This window comes from Erinaceus europaeus, chromosome 7 (assembly GCF_950295315.1).
Source record: "Erinaceus europaeus chromosome 7, mEriEur2.1, whole genome shotgun sequence".
Lineage (NCBI taxonomy): Eukaryota > Metazoa > Chordata > Mammalia > Eulipotyphla > Erinaceidae > Erinaceus > Erinaceus europaeus.
The window spans coordinates 53,381,581-53,404,133 of NC_080168.1; the positions used below are offsets into that span (position 1 = coordinate 53,381,581).

General features: G+C 41.7%; 1 protein-coding gene across 1 annotated transcript in view; it reads left to right on the top strand.

Moving 5' to 3' along the window:
- The window catches only part of DERA (deoxyribose-phosphate aldolase), a 122,793-nt gene that overhangs the window by 24,674 nt on the left and 75,566 nt on the right, over positions 1 to 22,553 (top strand). The window contains exons 2-4 of the mRNA XM_007527618.3: positions 6,623 to 6,720; positions 9,820 to 9,967; positions 12,886 to 12,981. Coding sequence (XP_007527680.1) covers positions 6,623 to 6,720; positions 9,820 to 9,967; positions 12,886 to 12,981 — 342 coding nt within the window. The remainder of the gene's footprint in view (positions 1 to 6,622; positions 6,721 to 9,819; positions 9,968 to 12,885; positions 12,982 to 22,553) is intronic.

The window sequence follows — 22,553 nt, forward strand, 5'->3', positions numbered from 1 at the left end:
CTCAGGCGTGAGAGTTTCTTTGCATAACCATTATGCTATGTACCCCTGCCCTGGTGTTACATGTTTTAGGAAGACTCCAAAGTGCATTCCTAGAAACACAAATGGAATTGATGGAAAGAAAGACCATTGAGTAGTTTCTCAGGTAAAATGATTTCTGTCATTGCTGAAACTAAAGCAGGGAAAAAAACAATAGGAGATTGTGAGAAGTGTCTATGAAAAGAATTTCATAACTGCGTGGAAGTCTTAAAGCCATCCAGACGAGCTACTAAGACACAATGGGGAATCTTAGCTACTAAGACTTTCTTCTCAGGAGAGGTTTAGATATAGTAGGCTCTCCTTCCAATTATGGTTTCATGTCTGTTCTACTCAAAGACACACATACTTAAAACACCTCTTGCCCCGGAACAGAAGATTCAATGGTCCTGATGAGATTGCGTGCGCTAGCATCACTTCTCCCGGACAGGAGACGCTAAAGGGTACTCCAGTAAAATATTAAAGATTATGAAGGACATAATGAAGGCCAATCTGTCCTTTCTTTTCCCCAGATCCCATAAGAGGAGAACAAGGGTTATCTGATGAAATTAGAGTAGCAAATTAAGCGCTAATAAAATGAGATAGTCACTTATATAATTCATTACCATGGGAGGTCACAGAGGCAAATTCGAAGGCTGTGTTAAATAAGGGCTGGATGATTTTACGACTACTGATGATATTTCTAGCCACGGAGGGAGGCTGATATTGTGAGGCAAGTCCTTTCCGTACATTTTTCTGTGGGTGGCTTGCTTGCAGAGAGATGGGAGAGAGCAGTCATTACTAGACTAAAGCTTAGTTGTTTATTATTATTATTATTCTGCCACCACGGTTATTGCTGGGGCTCGTTGCTGGCACTATGAATCTACTGCTTCTGGAAGCCATTTTTCCCCTTTTTTCTTTTCTTTTTTTTGTCTCCAGTGTTATTGCTGGGCTCAGTGCCTGCAAATCCACTGCTCCTGGCAGCCATTTTTTCCTGCCTTTGTTGCCATTATTGATATTGTTGCCATTGATGTTGTTGTTGGATAGGACAGAGAGAGAAATCAAGAGAGGAGGAGAAACGGGGAGAGAAAGATAGACACCTGCAGACCTGCTTCAATGCTTGTGAGGCAGTCCCCTTGCAGGTGGGGAGCTGGTGTCTTGAACTGGCATCCTTGTGCTGGTCCTTCTGCTTCAGGCCAGGGGTATTTAACCTGCCCGACCCCCTCTTTCTGTTTTTCATTTGATAGGACAGTGAGAAATTGAGAGGGCAAGGAGAGATAGAGAGGGAGAGAGAAAGAGAGACACCTCCAGACCTGCTTCACTGCTCCTGAAGCTTCCCCCATGCAGGTAGGGAGTAGGGCTTGAACATGATAACATGTGCCCTTAGCCTGGTGCACCACCAGCCAGCCCCCTAGAAATGATAAATTATTATTATTTTAAAGATATTTATTCCTTAATGAAAGAGAGAGAGAGGAAGAGAAGGAGGAGAAGAGGGAAGAAGACAGAGAACCAGACCATCACCATTGGCAATACCAGGGATTGAGCTCAAGACAGATTCCAACACTTTACCTACTGTGCTGCCTCTAAAGCTTCTAAAACTCAGTTTTTAAAGAGTGTTTCCTAAGTATCCCAATTTGTACTTCAGTTGTAACTTCTCTTGTGGAAATCCAAAGTCCTTTTAGTCAGAGGCATTTGGGGCTACACAGTTTTGTTTATACTATATGTTCGAAATTTGCTGAGAGAGTTGATTTTGTTTGTTTGTTTGTTTGCAGGGCTGCCTGGGGGAATGAACTCAATACTTCACACATGTGTGATGCTGCTGACTGATTTCCCCAGCCCAACTTTTTAAAAAATTCTGTCTATTTAGGGAGAGGGAGACAGAAACAGAAAGGAGGTATAACAGCAGCAACACAGCACCACACCACCCCACACCACCGTCCTTGGCCCTCTGTGATGTCCATGGTGTTCCCATGAGGTGCCAGGAATTGAACATGAGTCTTGTGCATGGTAAGGCATGCACTCTATTGGATGAGCTACCTCCAGACCCAAAAGGGCTTCTTACGATCTTTTTTTCCCCCCTTCAGAATGCTGTCTTTTTAAAATAGTTTATTTTAATGAGGTACAATGAGGAAGATACAGAAAGAGAGATATGAGGGAATTATTCAGCTGTCTGTGGTGCTGAGGACTGAATTTGGGAAACCAGAGCCTCAGGCATGAAAGTCTTTTGCAGAACCATGGTGATAACCTCCCCAGCCCAGTTCTTATCTTAAATTGGGATGAGTCAGGTATATCTGGGCTTTCTTCTCTTGGGTTCTACCTTGAATGTAATTAGTCTTTGCATGGGAAGAAGCACGTTTCATTTGCTTGACCTTGAACTCCTGTTTTCTCTGTGAAGTTGGATTAGCAGACAAGCAGGAAAACATCCAATATTTTTGAGGAGCAGATGGATTCGAAATGTTAAAAAAAAAAAATCTGTTTTGTTAAATGATTTCAGCTAGCAAAATGATTTAATTAGAAAAAAGAAGTGCACCGAAATTCTATTCTTTCTTCATTGAGATTTAATTAAGAATGTTATTAATTACTCAAATTCAGATTTGGAATTTCTCTGCCATTGATATTGATAAGACTCAAATGGAAATGAGGGAGAGAGTATCTTTTGTAGAATCTGGCTTTCCTAGTGTTCTTGTCTCTGTGAAGTGCAAATGCTTTAGTTTGTTTTATTTTATTTTATTTTTCACTTTATTGGATAAGACAGAGAAAAATTAAGAGTAGCAGGGGAGACAGGGAGAGAAACAGAGACAGCTGCAGAAGGGGCCCCCCTATGGGGGTTGTGGGGGAGTGATCCAGGGGCTGGAACCAGGACTCTTGCAAAGGTCCTCACACTTGTACTATGTGCGATTAACCCAGTGCACCGCTGCCTGGCCCCCAGTGCAAAACACTTTATTATTTGTGTTGTAAACAGTACAATTTTCAGTCACCATTTCCTCCATCATGTTATAAAGACGTGTGTTACTTTGGCATATTTCCTAGTCAACAACAACTTTTCCACAGTAGTTTTTTTGTTTGTTTGTTTGTTTTTAAGATTTCTATATGTATTTAAGAGAGAGAGAACCAGAGCATCAAGCTGACACCTGCAATTCCAGGGATCACGTTTCAGGACTTAGTACATTGAGAGTTCAACTCTTTATCTACTGCCCAGCATGCCACAGTAGTTTTTTTCTTTTTCCTCCAGGGTTATCACTAGGGCTTGGTGCCTGCACTACAAATCCACTTCTCCTGGAGGTCATTTTTCATTTTTATGGAATATGACAGAGAGGAATTGAGAGGGGTGGGGGAGATAGAGAGACACCAGCAGACCTGCTTCACCACTTGTGAAGCAGGCCCCCTGCAGGTGGAGATCCAGGGCTTGAACCAGGATTCATGTGCCAATCCTTGCGCTTCATACTATGTGCACTTAACCCTATGTGCCACCTCCCAGCCCCCCCCCCCCCACAGTAGTCTTTTAATACTCTTCTAAGGAAATATTCTTCAGAAGCCTGAGGTTGCTGGAAGGGCATAGGTGCTAGGTTAGTTGTAGCTGTGCAATCACCTGTGTTGTGGAGTGTCCATGGATGAAATGCATGTGCACCGAATACTATGTTTAGTCTTAGACACTAAAAAGTGAGTGAGATCATGACCCCCCAGTATCATAAATACAAGATGCTACTTTTTTTTTTTACTTCCTTGTTTTATTACATATATATGTATATATATGTATATATAAATCAAGAGAGGGAAGGGGGAGATAGAGAAGGAGATAGAAAGATATCTGCAGCACTGCTTTACCATTTGTGAAACTTTTCTCCTACTGGAGGGTACCAGAAGCTTGAACCTGAGTTCAAGCTGAGCCTGACACCTGGCCCCAACCGACACCTGTGTCCTTGTGCACTGTAACATGTCTGCTCAAGAAGATTTGCCACTGCCTAGCCCCAGAGAGACTACTTTTCCATGATTCCTCTGTGAAATAGGCACAGGATATATATGTATGATAGAGAAAGAGAAAAATCAAGAGGGAAGAGATAGAGAGGGAGAGAGACACCTGCAGTGCTGCTTTATCACTTGTGAAGCCTTCCCCTGCAGGTGGGGACTGGGAGCTTAATCGAACCTGGGTAGCTTGCGCTTTACCATGTGCACCATTGCCTGGCCCCCTAGATGCACATCCTGTCCCAGAGGTCTATCCAAATGTTCACTCGGTAGTGTTTTCACAAAAGCTGACATTTCATCTGGGTCCTAAAGCAGAAATTAGTCAACCAGAAGAAGAGAAAAGGTAGGCTGGGATAGGAGAGAACATTTCTGCACAGAAGTAATGGAAATGTCTCCTGGAATTTGGAATGAGTTGTTTTTTTTTCTTTCCCTGTCTGAACTGAGGTTATATCAGTATTTTAATTTCTAACACATCTTGGAAAACTCTCCTGGGAGGAAGGAATGGGCATCTGGTCAGTGTTCATCTGGGCAGCAAATGGGTGCTGACCAAGGATCCCATGAACCCCTGACATTATGTCACTTAAGGATTAGTCAAGCATTTATCCTCCTGGTCTGAGCTCTCGCAAGTTAAGTCTTTTCTGTCAGAAGAGAGACAGGCCTAGAATATGGGTACACAGTGCTTCCCTATAGTGTTTGAAATGTTTGTGTAGTCAATCTATGGATTCTGCAAGTTCCAAATGCACCTGATTTTACATTATACCTGTCTTTCTTTCACCAGGCTTCCTTCAAAACAATTCATGATATTTACTTGTGCTTTGAAGGAAAGATAAGCTTTAAAAAGGAGCTTTGATGTCAAAGGGTTATTACATCTTCTTAAGGACCATATAAAAAGATAGATTATAGTGGTCCAGGAGGTGGCGCAGTGGCTAAGGCACTAGACTCTCAAGCATGAGGTCCTGAGTTCAATCCCTGGCAGCACATGTACCAGAGTGATGTCTGGTTCTTTCTCTCCCTCTCCCCTATCTTTCTCATTAATAAATAAATAAAATCTTTTTTAAAAAAATCTTTCTTTAAAAAAGAAAAAAAAAAAGATAGATTATGTGGTCTGGGAGGTGGTGCAGTGGATAAAAAATTGAACTCTCAAGCATGAGGTCCTGAGTTCAGTCCCTGGCAACACATGTACCAGAGTGATGTCTGGCACTTTCTCTCTCCTCCTATGTTTCTCATTAATAAATAAATAAAATCTTAAAAAAAAAAAAAAAAGATAGATTACAGAAGCCAGAACTCCCACCTTCTGCACTCATAAGGAATTTGGGTCCATACTCCCAAAGGGATAAAGAATAGGGGTGGTGGTGCACCTGGTTAAGTGCACATGTTACAGTGTGCATTCCCACCTGCAGGGGGAAAGCTTCACAAGTGGTGAAGCAGTATTGCAGGTGTCTCTATGTCTTTCGCTCTCTCTGCCACCTCTGTCCCTCTCAATTTCTGGCTGTCTCTATCCAGTAAATAAAATAAAGTTTAAAAAAAAATAGGGAAGCTTCCAATAGAGGGGATGCAACACAACAGAACTCTGGTGATGGGAACTGTATGAAATTGTACCCTTGTTATCTTACAGTCTTGTTAATCATTATTAAATCACTAATATTAAAATAAATAAGTGAACGGGGCTGGAGAGATGTCATAATGGTTGTGTAGAAAGGCCGTCTTGCCTGCCTGAGGCTCTGAGGTCCTAGGTTCAATTTCCAGCATCACCATAAATCAGAGTTTGAGTAGTGCTCTATTCTCAGCCCCTCTCTCTCCCTCCCTATCTATTTCTGTGTCTCATTAAAATATTTTTAAAAACAAGCAAATGTTTTAATAATAAAACATTTAAGTTTGGGGCCAGCAAGATAGCTTACCTGAGAGGGTGCCTGCTGTGCCCTACCTGTGACCCAGGTTCAAGCCTGGCCCCAACTACAATGTGGAAGCTTTGGTGCTGTGAGGTCTTTCCTTCTGTTCCTCTACCTCTCTTTCTGTGAGAAAAAGTCTGCCTGAGTTCTGAAGCCCCAGTGAGATCTAAAACAAACAAACAAAAGACTTTTTTTTTTTTGCCTCCAGGGTTATCACTGGGGCTCCATGCCTGCACTATGAATCCACTGCTCCTGGAAGCTATTCCCCCCCCCCCCTTTTTTGTTGCCCTTTGTTGTTTATTGTTGTTGTTATTGCTGTAGTTGCTGTGTATTGTGGATAGGACAGAAAGGAGGGGAAGACAGAGAGAGGGAGAGAAAGACACCTCAAGACCTGCTTCACCGCCTGTGAGGTGGTCCCTCCCTCCCCCACAGGTACGCTTAAAACCCACTGTGCTACTGCCTGCCCCCCCCCAACAAAAGACTTTTAAAAAGTTTTTGTATTATCTTTATTCACTTATTGGATAGAGACCATCAGAAACTGAGAGGGAAGGGAGGGATAGAGGTGAGAGACAGAGAGAGACACCTGCAGTACTGCTTCACCACTTGTAAAGCTTTCCCCCCTGCAAGTGGGGGTGGGGGCTTGAACTTGAGTCTTTGTGCATTGTAGCATGCGCTCAGCCAGGTGCGCCACTCACTACCCAGCCCCAACAAAAGACTTTTAAGTTTCCAAAGCTCTTTGGTTCTTCTTTCCCCTGCAGACCTAAGTTGTATCTCCAAAATTCAAGTGAACCAGCCAGCAGTCCTGCGGCGCGCCCAGCAGCTCCAGGCCCTCAGGAGTGTGAAGAAGGAGTGGCAGGTAAGGGTCCTCGTTGAACATTCAGTTGCTGTGCCCAGCAGTCTCTTCCCTCAAGGCCATGATATTGGATTTCGCTCAAGATGCATCTACACTTAAAAGATTGTAGCTGTCCATGACTTATTTTAATAATTCATATATGATTATGATGGGTTGGAGAAAGATAACACATTTATCCAAACAAGTTAAACATCTTATCACTGTTGAATGGCAAAGCTGCAAATGAATTTGAAACATCTTTATTCATGAGTGAATTAAATGGCATGTTTTCAAAACACGTTATTCAGTGTTTTAGACATACCTTCTTCTGGCTGTCTTCTATTTTAATTTTTAAAACCATAATATCTAAACCGGCGTGTCCACTTTGGAGACCCTTTTAGATATGAGTTGACCTTCTAAAAAAAAAAAAAAAGAGTTGACCTTCTTTGACCAACATGTTTCCTCTTACTGTTAGTTTCCATAAGTCATTTCTCAAAAATTCAGAAAATGGCATTTGATGAAGCTCTTGCGGTCGGCTTTATTTGTTAGTGTATACCAACGGAAGACATGTTCTGTGGACGTTGCAGGGCTAAAAGGAACTTAAGAGTACAAGTCACAAGTGAAGCAAAACATTGTGATGGAGTCCTTCAGGGTGACACATTTCACATTTTGCTCATCCTTGGAAATATTCTGATCGAAAAGCTAACCGGAAACTCACTGGAACAAGTTGTAAAAAAATATCATTTTGGGGAGCTGGGTGGTAGCTCAGCAGGTTAAGTGCACATGGCACAAAGCACATGGACCAGCATAAGGATCCTGGTTTGAGCCCCTGGCTCCCCACCTACAGGGGAGTCACTTCACAACCAGTGAAGCAGGTCTGCAGGTGTCTGTCTTTCTCTCCCTCTCTCTGTCTTCCCCTTCTCTTGATTTCCCTCTGTTCTGTCCAACAACAGCAATGGCAACAAGGGCAACAAAATAAGAAAAATAGCCTCCAGGAGCAGTGGATTCGCAGTGCAGGCACTAAGCCCCAGCAATAACCCTGGAGGCAAAAAATATATATTATTTTGAAAATAGACTTGGGGGGCAAGTGGTAGCACATCTGGTTGAGCGCACATGTTATAATGCACAAAGACCCAGGTTCAGGCCCCCAGTCCCCCACCTGTAGGGGGAAAGTTTTACAAGTGGTGAATCAGGGCTGCAGGTGTCTCTCTGTCTCTCTCCCACTCTATCTCTCCCCTCTGCTTAATTTCTGGCTATCTCTAGCAAGTAAATAAAGATAAAACATAATTTTAAAAAAGAAAAAAATACAGTCAACAGTATTTATACACCTTTCTCATATTTGGGAGCTACTCTCTTCCCAGACCCAGCTTTCTGGTCCTTTCTCCAGCCATGACATCATCTCCCCAGACAATAGTTAGGATCCACCTGCATATCAGATTTCAGGCTCAGGAAAAAAAAAAAACTTAGTATAGCCACAGGCCCTTTGGAATTTAACTAAAATATGCCTTCTAGCTATCTACAGAACGGAGACCCCCGCCCCACCTCTTCATTTGCACTACTCCAGCTTTTAGGTTCATGATTAGTCAACAACTTGTTTGGCTTTATATGTTAACTCTCTTTTCAGCCACCAGGTTCCAGATGATAAGATGATGCCAACCAGACTTCCCTGGACAGATAACCCCACCATTGTGTCCTGGAGCTCCAATTCCCCAGAACCCCACCCCACTAGGGAAAGAGAGAGGCAGGCTGGGAGTATGGATCGACCTGTCAACGCCCATGTTCAGTGGGGAAGCAATTACAGAAGACAGACCTTCTACCTTCTGCATCCCACAATGACCTTGGGTCCATACTCCCAGAGGGTTAAAGAATAGGAAAGCTATCAAGGGAGGTGGTAGGATACGGAGTTCTGGTGGTGGGAACTGTGTGGCGTTGTACCCCTCTTATCCTGTGGTTTTGTCAGTGTTTTCTTTTTATAAATAAATAATAAGAAATAAAAAAAGGGAAAAAATAGACTTGGATTAAATTGGGGGGAGGGAGTCGGGCTGTAGCACAGCGGGTTAAGCGCAGGTGGCGCAAAGCACAAGGACCGGCATAAGGATCCCGGTTCCAACCCTGGCTCCCCACCTGCAGGGGAGTTGCTTCACAGGCAGTGAAGCAGGTCTGCAGGTGTCTATCTTTCTCTCCTCCTCTCTGTCTTCCCCTCCTCTCTCCATTTCTCTCTGTCCTATCCAACAACGACAACAACAATAATAACTACAATAATAAAAAAACAACAAGGGCAACAAAAGGGAATAAATAAATAAAATAAAATAAAAATTGGGGGGAGAGGAAAGCTAGAGATTCTTTATTTAGAGATTTTCTGTATACGATCTCTTGGAAGTAGAATGTCAGAGAGACACTCAAGAATTCCCTCATGTGATAGGGCCTTTGTGGATGAGATGGAGAAGTTAAATGCAAGGAGATGGGGTGGGGGTAGATAGCATAATGGTTATGCAAACAGACAGTCAGGCCTGAGGCTCCAAAATTCCAGGTTCAATCCCCTGTACCACCATGCACCAGAGCTGAGCAGTGCTCTGGTAAAGAAACAACAACAAAAAAAAGTAAAGATAAATAAATGCAGGGAAATGTAATCTGTTAGGGGTTTTAATAGGGGTATCTTTGAGAAAAGAAAAGTTTTTAAGACTTTTCTTACATTTCTAATTTTGTCTTCTGTAATACTTGTTGGTCACTCTTTAAAAAAAAAAAAAGGCTTGCTTCCTCATTTATTTTCATAGGAAGGGAGGATGGAAGAGAGAGTACTGTTCAGTTCTTATGTTGGTGTCCAGAACTGAACTCAGAACCTCTAGAGCCAAAGGCATGCAAGTCCTGTGCTTTAGCACATTGAGATGTTTCCCTGGCTTGGTCACTCTTGAGTTAATGTTTCTATCACATGTCAGAAAGCTTTACTTTGGTAGAAGGTAGAAGAAACCTTTCTGTGATCTGCAAAGAAGCCAGCATATAGCCTGGTATGCCTTGGAACTTTGTAGATCTGACTTTAGCATTCCTATTTATCTAGTGATAAACTAACTAACTGGGTTGAAGAGGATTCATGTTTAACCTGGTTTTATCTTTTCTTCTAACCAGGCTGCTTGGCTCCTGAAAGCTGTTACCTTTATAGATCTCACTACACTGTCAGGCGATGACACTTCTTGCAATGTTCAGAGACTCTGCTATAAAGCCAAGTATCCCATTCGGGAAGATCTCTTAAAAGCTTTAGATGTGCACGATAAAGGTAATGCCCTTGTATATGATCTGTCTGATGTTTCTCTCTTTGCAATACTAATTCCTCATTTTTTTTTTAAATGTATTTTACCAGAGCTCTGCTCAGCTCTGGCTTATGGTAGTCTGGAGAATTGAATCTTAGACCTTGAGCCCCAGGCATGAGAATCTTTTGCATAACCATTATTCTATTTCCCCCACCCACTAATTCCTAATTCTAAAACAATTGAAATCCAGGGTCATCTGCTAAAAAAAAAAAAAAAAAAAAAAGGAGAGCTTGTGGGATTGCTCCATCTGTTAGCACAACCTTGCATACCTCAGAGACCACAGGTTTAGTCCTTAGCACCACCTTTGACCAAAGCTTAGTAATGTGCTTGCCTCTCTGTCTCTTCTCCCTCGCTTATTCTCGCAATAAACAAATGAATAAATACATATTTTTTAAAAGTGATGGTAGCAACAAATTCTATAAGAACTGTGTACATAAACACATGATCAAGACTGTCCTCTGCAAATCAGCAGGGAGAGAACCTGCATCTTCTTTTTAGGTCAGTTCTTTCTATCATGAATTAAAAGTTGCTAACTTGCTGGTAGAGACTTTCTTTCGTTTTCTTTCCAGTTCTTCAGTTTTAGAAATTTTCTGTCTAGTGAATCTAAAAAAATCCCAATTCTGATTCCCTAGCCACTTGTAAAAAAGCCAGTCTCATTACTTAATAATCACATCTCATACATAACGTATTTTCTGTGAGTAAATGAAATACTGTGGAGAATAAAATGCAAATGGGAAATAGATTGCTTTTCCGTATATTAGGTTAGATCTTTTGAAAAAAAGTTATATTTGCTGTGTTTGTAGACTTGAAAGAAAGGGCTTTCTAAAGTTGCCATAAGTTTAGAACCTTAATGCTGTAGAAATGAAGGAAATTTTTGAAAGTTGATCCCCTGATTTCTCTTTTTTCTTCTCTTTTTTGTTTTGTTTGTTTGCTTCTAGGATTATCGCTGGGGCTCAATGCCAGCACTACAAATCCACTGCTTCTGGCAGCCATTTTTTCCATGTTTATTGGATAGAACAGAGAAATTGAGATGGGAGGGGAAGATAGAGAGGGAGAGAGAAAGACACCTGCAGACCTGCTTCACCGCTTGTGAAGTGACCTCTCCCCAAGCCCCCGCAGGTGGGGAGCCAGGGGCTCAAATCCAGATCCTTGAGCGGGTCCTTAAACTTTGTGTTATGTGAGCTTAACACAGTGCACCACCGCCTAGCCCCCATTTTTTTCTTTTCTACTGATGTTATTACTAGCACCCAGTTCCTACACAACTCTACCACTCCCTGACTCCTAGTAGCCTTATTTTTTTATTAGATAGAGGGTGATAAACAAGGAGAGAGAGATAAAGAGAGAGAACAAGAGAGAGGGACAAAGAAAAGGAGAGATATCACAACACTGCTCATGAGGCTTCCCCCCCACACACACTCCCATATGGTGGCCAGAGGCTCACACCTGGGTTCTTACACGTGTTGAGGAGTGTGCTCTACCAAGTGAACCCCCTTCATACCTTGACCTCCTAGTTTCCTCCTCTTTTATTTTTTAAATTATTTATTTAATAGTGATTGACAAAATTGTAAGTTAACAGGGTTTCAGTTCCATACAATTCCTACCTCCAGAATTCTGCATCCCATCCCCTCCATTGGAAGTTTCCCTATTCTTTATCCCTCTGGGTATATGGACCAAAGATCTCTATGGGGTGCAGGAGGTGGAAGGTCTGGATTCTGTAGTTACTTCCCCACTAGACATGGACATTGGCAGGTTGGTCCATCTCACTAAGGTGTATTTCTAAAGCAGTATGCCTGGCTACGTTTTGGTGTGGTTTGAGGAGGTAGCTCTTTCTATGAAGGACCTTTTCTCTCTTCCTCTCTATCTTCCCCTCCCGTCTCAATTTTCTCTCTGTCCTATCCAGTAAAAAATGGAAAAAATGGCTGCCAGAAACAGTGGATTTGTAGTGCTGGCACAGAGCCCCCGTGAGAACCCTGGAGGCAAACAAACAAACAAACAAAAACAAAAGAGAAGAAAAAGTCTTCCTGGTGCTGGTGTGTCTTGTCTTTAATGAGTTCATTCAGAGGTTTGGCATTGAACTCAGTGTATATATTTTACTCTAAGTAATTTGTAGGAAATGTAGGTAATCTGTAGGAAATGTACAGCCCTATAGTGTTATAGACCTCACCTTATATATCACATTTAAGGTGAGACTTTTTGAATGAGTGATGATTTCTTTGCTTTACAATAGCTACTTTAAAAAAATTTTTTAACCCAGAGCACTGTTCAATTCTGGTTTATGGTGATGTGGAGAATTGAACTGGGACTTCAGAGCCTCAGGCATGATAGTCCTTCTTTTGCATAATCATTATGCTTGCTCCCTTGACCCTTACCTTTTTTTTTTTTTTCTTTTCTTTTTAATTCTCAGTTCCAGATCAAGGAATTGTTTAGTCCAGATTTTGATTTATTTTTTTTTTGTAAGTCAAGGTATAGTATTGTCATGATGCTGTAAAGGTATATATTTTAATTCACTGTCCAGCTTGAATACAGTAGTCTTCATGTTACATGAAATAAAGCATTTGCATGAAGTTGAGACCTCCAAGTTTGCGACTTGGGAAGGTTTGGCAAATGAGGCTGGTCTTACCTGGGGTGCTTCAGAGTTGTCTGTTTCTGCAGCTGTGATGATGAGACAGGGATCCACTTGTCAAGAACTTCCAGGGAATGTGGAGATGAAAACCCTTTGAATCTGCTGATGAAAACCCTTTGAATCTGCTGTAGCATCGGGAGAACATTATCTTTCTCCCTCATTTTGATTTCTGCCAATGTTGTAGTGTAAATAATAACTGCATGCATATTGTACGGGTTGAACCTCACATAAAGTAGGCTGTTGTGATTTCTTTCTTCCTAGGCATCACTACAGCTGCCGTTTGTGTTTATCCTGCCCGTGTCTGTGATGCGGTGAAAGCACTGAAGGCCGCAGGCTGCACCATCCCAGTGGCATCAGGTAGAACTTGCCGGGGCTTTTGTTGCTGCTTTTCAACGCTGCCAGTTCTTTTTTTTTTCCTCCAGGGTTATTGCTGGGCTCGGTGCCTGCACCATGAATCCACTGCTCCTGGAGGCCATTTTTCCCCCTTTTTGTTGCCCTTGTTATAGCCTAGTTTTGGACATTTATTATTGCCATTGTTGATGTTGTTCGTTGTTGGATAGGACAGAGAGAAATGGAGAGAGGAGGGGAAGACAGAGAAGGGGAGTGAAAGATAGACACCTATAGACCTGCTTCACCGCCTGTGAGACGACTCCCCTGCAGGTGGGAAGCCAGGGGCTTGAACCAGGATCCTTACACCGGTCCCTGCGCTTTGTGCCACATGCACTTAATCCACTGTGCCACCGCCCGACCCCCCTCTGCCAGTTCTTTAACTCATACACTTTTGCATCCTTAGATCTGGCTTCCACTGTCTTTATTTTTTATTTTTTTAATTATGTTTATTTATTGGATACAGACGGTCAGAAATCGAGAAGAAGGGAGAGACAGAGAGGGAAAGAGACAGAAAGACACCTGCAAACCCTGCTTCACCACTCGCAAAGCTTTCCCCCTGCAGGTGGGAACCAGGGGCTCGGACCTACCTCAGTCCTTGCGCGTTGCAACATGTGCGCTCAACCAGGTGCACCACCACCCAGCCCCAGCTCCCACTATCTTTATTGGGCTGGGCTTTAGTCCATTTTTTATATTTAATTGGCTGTTTTATTCATTCTTTTAGGATTTAGTCATTGCCTGCCAAGTAGCAGCCATCCTGATTCCCTGAGATTGCGGAACTGTAGTGCTGTCCTTCAGGAAACTTAGTTGTTGAGGAGGGATAGTTTGGTAAAAAAAAAATCATAATACAAGATACAAGGTGTGTGTGTGTGTGTGTGTGTGTGTGTGTGTGTGTCTGTGTGTGTGTGTGTGTGTGTGTGTGTGTGTGTGTGTGTGTGTGTGTGTGTGTTTTATAATGAAGCCAGTCATGTAGACTGTATGGTTGTAGCTCTGGGCGTGAGGACATGGATTCTTAAGAGGCCAGTGACACTGGGAGTGAGGGAGTATTTTCCAGAGGAAATTTCACTGCCTGGGTCTCCAAGGACAAGGAGGACAAGCACTTATCAAGTGCTAAGACAGGCAAAGGGGAGGGGGGGTAAGATAGCATAATGGTTATGCAAAGTGACTCTGGTGCCTGAGGCTCCAAATTCCTAGGTTCAGTCCCCCATACCACTATAAGCCAGAGCTGAAGCAGCGCCCCGGTAAAAAACAAACCATCAGAGAAACCAGAACAGAGGTCATGTTCAAAGAATCCAAAGTTCTCTTTTGGATGAGTTGTTGGACACCAAGTTTAGACAGAGGAAGAGCATGGTAGGTGAAACTGGTGGACTGGGGTCAGATCTTGTAAGGAGACATTCCCTGCTGTGCCATTTGGGCTTTGTTCTCTTTCTGTGTGGCCAGAGAATGAACCAAATGTCTCATGTATGCCTAATACCCCTGAGAGGCTTCCCAGACCTGATTAAAAAAAAAAAAAAAAAAAAAAATCTGTGCACTTAGCAGGAGAGAAGGTAGGGAGAAAATGAGAAGCAGAAACACTAAAGTACCATTCAACTATCCATGGAGCTCCTCATGCTGTATATGGTGCTGGGAATGGAACCAAGAACCTCTACCCACAGAGCTATCCCCCAGCCCATGGATTAGAAGCAGACAACACTGAAAGGCTTGAGCAGAGCATGACACCACTAACTTCATGACATACTTTCAGTGTTTGCTGATGGCAGTGGGCACATTAGAGAGGGATAAAATAGAACTAGGAGATTTATGCTCCCTGTGAAAGTTGCCGAGAGCCACCCCAAAGCTTGGGAGATACAAAAGAGAGAATATATTCAAGAGCTGATGTAAGATCCATTCAGTAGGGCCGAGGAGATAGCGTAATGGTTATGCCAAAGGCTTTCATGCCTGATGTCCCTGGTTCTATCCCAGCATCACAAGCTGAGAGCTATGCTCTGGCATCTTTATTTCTCTGTGTATCTTTCTCTTTGTAGCTCTCTGTTGCTCATTAAAAATAATTTTTTTAAAGAAGTTATTTATTCCTGAGAAAAATAGGAGAAAGAAAGAACCAGATATCACTCTGGTATATGTACTGCTGGGGATTGAACTCAGGACCTCATGCTTGAGAGCCCAATGCTTTATCTATTGCACCACCTCCCAGACCACTAAAAATAATTTTTTTAAAATCAATTCAGTAGACTTGGCCTGAGGGAAAGGTAGGTACATAGTTAGATTTAACTTTCTTTTTTTTTTTCCCTCTCCAGGGTTATTGCTGGGATTCAGTGCCTGTACTGCAAATCCATTGCTCCTGGAGGCCATTTTTCCCCTTTTAAAAAAAAAAAATTTTTAATTATCTTTATTTATTGGATAGAGACAGCTATAAATTGAGAGTGGGGGGAGGGAATAGAGAGACAGAGAGACACATGCAGCCCTGTTTCACTACTTGCAATGCTTTCCCCCTGCAGGTGGGGACTGGGGGCTTGAAGCTGGGTCCTGTATACCTTGACATGTGTGCTCAACCAGGTGTGCCACCACCCGGCCCCATTTTTTCCCATTGTTGTTGTTATTGTTGTTGTTGTTGGATAGGACAGAGAGAAATTGAGAGAGGAGGGGAAGACAGAGAGAAAGAGAAAGATAGACACCTTCAGACCTACTTCACCACTTGTGAGGCAACCCCCTGTAGGTGGGAGCCTGGAGCTCTAAACGGAATTCGTATGCTGGGATCCTTATGCCAGTCCTTGCACTCCATGCCATGTGCGCTTAACCCACTGCACTACCACATTCCCACCCCCCTTTTTATTTAATTGCCACCAGGTTTATTGCTAGGGCTTGGTGCTGGCACAATGAATTCACCATTCCTGATGACCACTTTTTCCATTTTTTTTCTTTCAATTTTATTCAGCAGGACAGGGAAAAATTGAGAGGGGAGAGGATATAGAAAGAGAGAAAGAAATATAGATACCTGCTGCCCTGCTTCACTGCTTGTGAAGCATTCCCCCTGCAAGTGGGGAGCCAGGGACTGAACCCTGGTCCTTGTTCATGGTGATATGTGTGCTTAACTTGTTGCGCTACCACCTGGCCCCCAAATTCAACTTTTAAAGATGTTAGAGGAATACCATAGTACTTTGCAAAAGAAGCATGTATGATCATTCATTTAGTTTATTAGAAATGTATGAAAAGAAACATACTGTTCAGTATTTACCACAACCTATTTGTGGAGCTTCCCCAAAGGTCTGGCATCTACACTTTTATGAACCTTGAATTTTTATTATCCCCCAATCAATTCAGTTTTTCCTCTATACAGCAAGGAAATGTGTTTTCCTCTAAGGGGGTAGACCCAAGGAGCCTGATAACATCAGGAAATACCAGGGGCTATCTATACACAACAGAATGATATTAATGGCGTGTGTGTCAAAAGTGTTAATAACTTTTTCAAAAGTATAGTTGCATTTTCTCTTCCTATGTCATTTTGTTTCCCCATTTTTAAAAAATAATTCATTTTATTTTATCTTATTTTTTTAAATTTTTTATTTAAGAAAGGATTAGTGAACAAAAGCATAAGGTAGGAGGGGTACAACTCCACACAATTCCCAACACCCAATCCCCATAACCCACCCCCTCCCCTGATAGCTTTCCCATTCTCTATCCCTCTGGGAGCATGGACCCAGGGTCGTTGAGGGTTGCAGAAGGTAGAAGGTCTGGCTTCTGTAATTGCTTCCCCGCTGAACATGGGCGTTGACTGGTCGGTCCATACCCCCAGTCTGCCTCTCTCTTTCCCTAGTAGGGTGTGACTCTGGGGAAGCTGAGCTCCAGGACACATTGGTGGGGTCTTCAATCCAGGGAAGCCTAGCCAGCATCCTGGTGGCATCTGGAACCTGGTGATTGAAAAGAGAGTTAACATATGAAGCCAAACAATTAGTTGAGCAATCATGGATCCCAAGCTTGGAATAGTGGAGAGGACGTGTTAGGGAGGTACTCACTGTAAACTCTAGTGTAGTCCTGCTTTCAGGTATATATTTTGCAGTAGTTTATGGATACGTGTGCACATAAGCTCTCTCTCACAGAAACTGGTGTATATCTAGGTTATGGGACTTTGTTAGAAAGTGAACTACCTGAGATGAAATTAGAGTGTACTATTAAAGGAAAGGTCTCACCCGAGTAATGAAGCTGAAGGGTTGTCATTCCACACGTGAAGTCTCTGGATACATTCTGAGGTGAAGCATGTTGAGGTAGCAATCGTTGCTTTGGTTAGGTTGTGATCGGCAGATGCAATGTTATTTGGTTTGGATTGGGAGATGCATACGGGAAAGTGGGCCCTATCCAAGGGTTCCAGGACTGGGGGAAGTAGGGGCTCTATAGTGAAGATGTGAGGTTCCTGCTGTCTTAGGGTTCAAAAAGACAATCAATAGTTAATATTATCATCACATTATTTGTTAATTGGGTTAACTTTGAAAAGTCCCTTTGTTATGGTTTGCTGGACAGTACCCAGTATCTTGTATATAGCTGTGCTATTGGAAGCTTCTAATCTACTTGGTCTAGGCTTTTGAGAGAGTCCGCATATCAAATACATAGCCTATATATTAAAAAGATTCAGTTTGTCTTTTGAGAAACTTTAAGACATACAATTGATTTCCCCCTCTCATATTAATTAGCTACTGATTTATATGTCTACATTTTGCTAGGAGTGTACATAAACACCATTCCCAGCACCAAAGGACTGTGACCCATCCCTCCCACCCACTCCCACCCCCCACTGGCCCAGGAAGCTACATGCCTACCCCTCACCACTGGGTTTTTACTTTGGTGCCCTACTTACAATTTGATCAGGTCCTGCTTTTAGTTTCCCTTTCAGATCTTCTTAGTCAGCTTCTGTTGATGAGTGGGATCATCCCATACTCATCTTTATCTTTCTGACTTAGTTCACTTAACATAATTCCTTCTAGCTCTGTCCAAGATGGGTCAGAGAAGGTGGGTTCATTGTTCTTGATAGCTGCATAGTATTCCATTGTGTATATATACCACAGCTTTCTCAGCCACTCATCTGTTGTTGGGCACCTGGGTTGCTTCCAGGTTTTAGCTATTATGAATTGTGCTGCTATGAACATAGGAGTACACACCTCTTTTTGGTTGGGTGTTATGGAGTCCTTGGGGTATAACCCCAGGAGGGGAATTATTGGGTCATATGGAAGGTCCATGTCTAGCCTTCTGAGAGTTTTCCAGACTGCTCTCCACAGAGGCTGTACCAATTTACATTCCCACCAGCAATGTAAAAGGGTTCCTCTGTCCCCACATCCTCTCCAGCATTTGTTGCTGCTGTCCTTTTTGATGTATGCCATTCTTACAGGAGTGAGGTGGTATCTTAGTGTTGTCTTGATTTGCATTTCTCTGATAATCAGTGACCTAGAGCAGTTTTTCATATGTTTGTTAGCCTTTTGGATCTCCTCTGTGGTGAATGTTTTGTTCATTTCCTCTGCCCATTTTTGGATGGGGTCATTTGCTTTTTTGCGGCTAAGTTTGCTGAGCTCTCTATATATTTTGGTGATTAGTTTCTTGTCTGATGTCTGGCATGTGAAGATCTTCTCCCATTCTGTGAGGGGTTTCTCTGTTTGTTTAATAGTTTCTTTGGATGTGCAGAAGCTTTTCAATTTGATGTAGTCCCATTGGTTTGTTTCTGCTTTGGTCTTCCTTGCAATTGGGTTTGATTCATCAAAGATGTCCTTGAGGTGTATGTGGGAAAGTGTTTTACCGATGTTTTCCTCTAAGTATTTGATTGTTTCTGGTCTGACATCTAGGTCTTTGATCCATTTGGAGTTGATTTTTGTTTCTGGTGAGATAAAGTGGTTCAATTTCATTCTTCTGCATGTTTCAACCCAGTTTTCCCAGCACCATTTATTGAAGAGAGCCTCCTTTTTCCATTTAATCCTTTGGGCCCCCTTATCAAAGATTAGATGCCCATAGGTGTTGGGATTTACTTCTGGGCTTTCAATTCTGTTCCACTGGTCTGTATGCCTATTTTTGTTCCAGTACCATGCTGTTTTGATGATGATGGCTTTATAATATAGTTTAAGGTCTGGGAGTGTGATGCCTCCATTTCTGTTTCTTTTCCTTAAGATGGTTTTGGCAATTCTAGGTGTTTTCAGGTTCCAGATAAATGATTGTAGTGTTTGTTCTATTCTCTTAAAGAAGCCTGGTGGAACTTTGATGGGTATTGCATTAAATTTGTATATGGCTCTGGGGAGAATATTCATTTTGATGATATTTATTCTTCCAATCCATGAGCATGGGATATCTTTCCATTTCTTGGTATCAGTTTCTATCTCCTTGAGTAGCAACTCATAGTTTTCAGTATACAAGTCTTTCACTTCTTTGGTCAACTTTATTCCTAGGTATTTGATTGATTTTGCTGAAACAGTAAATGGGAGTGATTTCTGGATGTCTTCTTCTTCAGATTTAGTGTTTGCATAAAGAAATGCCACTGATTTTTGTACATTGATTTTGTAGCCTGATACCTTGCTATATTGCCTAACAACTTCTAGTAATTTTCTACTGGATTCTTTAGGTCTTTCTATGTATACTATCATATCATCTGCAAATAGTGAGAGCTTGACTTCTTCCCTTCCAATCTGTATCCCTTTGATTTCTTTCTCTTGCCTGATTGCTATGGCAAGAACTTCCAATACTATGTTGAAGAGTAACGGTGACAGTGGACAGCCCTCTCTAGTCCCCGATCTGAGGGGGAATGCTTTCAGCTTCTCTCCACTGAGTATGATGTTGGCTGTAGGTTTGCTATATATAGACTCCATTATCTTGAGGAATTTCCCATCTATTCCCATTTTCTGTAGAGTTTTGAGCATGAATGGGTGTTGGATTTTGTCAAAGGCTTTCTCTGCATCTATTGAGATAATCATGTGGTTTTTGGCTTTGCTTTTATTGATGTGATGAATGACATTGATTGATTTACGGATGTTGAACCAGCCTTGCATTCCTGGGATGAATCCCACTTGGTCATGATGAACAATCTTTTTGATGTGTTGCTGTATCCGGTTGGCCAAGATCTTGTTTAATATTTTGGCATCTATGTTCATCAGAGATATTGGTCTGTAGTTTTCCTTTTTTGTTCTGTCCCTATCAGCTTTTGGTATCAGGGTGATGTTGGCTTCATAAAAGGTGGAAGGGAGTATTCCTGTTTCTTCAATCTTATGGAATAGCTTAAGAAGTATGGGTATTAACTGTTTCCTGAAAGTTTTGTAGAATTCATTTGTGAAGCCATCTGGTCCAGGACTTTTGTTGTTGGGGAGATTCTTAATAACGGTTTCAATTTCTTTGTCTGTGATTGGTGCATTTAGATTTTGTAGTTCTTCTTGGTTCAGTTTTGGAAGTGCATAGGTTTCTAGGAATTGTTCCATTTCTTCCAGATTCTCTAGCTTGGTGGCATATAGTTCTTTATAGAAGTTTCGCAGAATTCTCTGGATTTCTGTGGTGTCAGTTGTGATATCTCCTGCATCGTTTACAATTCTATTAATTTGAGTCTTCTCTCTTTTTTGTTTGGTGAGTCTGGCTAGGGGTTTGTCAATTTTGTTTAATCTTTCAAAGAACCAACATTTGGCTTCATTGATCTTTTATATGGTTCTTTTATTTTCGATGTTGTTTATTTCTGCTCTAACTTTAGTGATTTCTGTCCTTCTGGTTGCTTTAGGGTTCCTTTGTTCCTCTTCCTCTAAGTCCTTGAGGTGTGTAGTAAGGTCGTTCATTTGGGCTTCTTCTTGGTGTTTAATATGTGATTGTATGGCTATAAGTTTCCCTCTCAGTACTGCTTTCGCTGTGTCCCAAATATTTTGATAGGTTGTGTCTTCATTTTCATTAGTTTCCAGGAACATTTGAATTTCCTGTTTGAGTGAGTCTCTGACCCAGTGGTTCTTAAGGAGCATGTTGTTTAGTTTCCAAATTCTATGTCTTTTAATAATTTTCCGTTTGTTGTTAAAAGTTAGTTTTACTCCACTGTGGTCTGAGAAGATACTTGGGATGATTTCAGTGCTCTTGAATTTATTGATGCTGTCTTTGTGGCCTAACACGTGGTCTATCCTTGAGTATGTGTTATGTGGATTTGAAAAGAAGGTGTATTCCAGTTTTTTGGGGTGGAGGAGTCTGAAAATGTCCAAGAGGTCTAGTCTGTCAATCTCTTCATTCAATTCTCTTGTATCTTTATTGGTTCTCTGCTTTGTTGATCTGTCTAAGTGTGAGAGTGGGGTATTGAAGTCTCCCACTATTATTGTATTACTATTGATGTATTTTTGAAATTCTTTCAGTAGGTGTTTAATGTATTTAGATGGTCCCTCGTTGGGTGCATAGATGTTAATAATTGTTAAGTCTTCTTGGCTGATTGATCCTCTAATCATTATGTAATGTCCTTGCCTATCTTTTATTACTTTATTTAATTTAAAATCTATCGTGTCTGAGATGAGAATGGCTGTTCCTGCCCTTTTTTGTGGACCGTTAGCCTGTATGATAGTTTTCCATCCTTTCACTTTAAGTCTGTGTTTATCTTGTTGTGACAGATGGGATTCTTGCAAGCAGCATATGGTTGGGTTATGTTTTCTGATCCATCCCCCCACCCTGTGCCTTTTGATGGGTGAGTTTAAGCCATTGACATTTATTGATATTATGGATTTAATGTATTGTAGTGCCATTGTTCTAAAAACCGATTTGTTTACTCTGATATATTACAAGTATTATAGTGATGTTCTTGTTTATAAGAGGTCTTTTAGTACCTCTTTCAGGGCCGGCTTGGTGATAGTTGCCTCCTTTAACTGTTGTTTGTCTAAGAAGGTTTTGATCCCTCCATCTAGCTTGAATGAAAGTCTAGCAGGATATATTATCCTTGGTTGAAACCCTTTTTCATTCAGGGCTCGATAGATATCTTGCCACTCCCTTCTGGCTTTTAGAGTTTGAGTTGAGAAATCTGCAGAAAGTCTTATGGGTTTTCCCCTGTATGTGACTTTTTGTTTCTCTCTTGCAGCCTTTAGGATCCTTTCTTTATCCTTACTTCTTCTCATTGTGACTATGATGTGTCTTGGTGTTTTCAGGTCTGGGTTGATTCTGTTTGGTACTCTCTGGGCCTCTTGCATCTTGATATCCTTTCTGTTATTCAGATCTGGGAAATTTTCTTGTATTATTTCCTCTAGAATGTTTGCTTCCCCTTCCTCTCTTCCTCTGGCAGGCCAATTATACGAATGTTACTTCTTTTGAGATCATCCCATATGTCTCTGTTGTTGTTTTCAGTGTCTCTCAATCTCTTTTTAAGCTCTTTCACCTCTTTCTTAGTTTTCTCTAACTCATCCTCTGTCTGACTAATTCTGTTTTCTGCTTCTGTTAGTCTGCTTTCCCTTGCCTCAGCTTCTTTCTTCATTACAGCTATTTCAGCTTTCAGTTCTCTAATTGTCTCAAGATAATCAGTATTTTCCTTGGGGGTCTCAACTGTTGTTTCCCTAATACTGCCATTCCTTTCCTCCAAT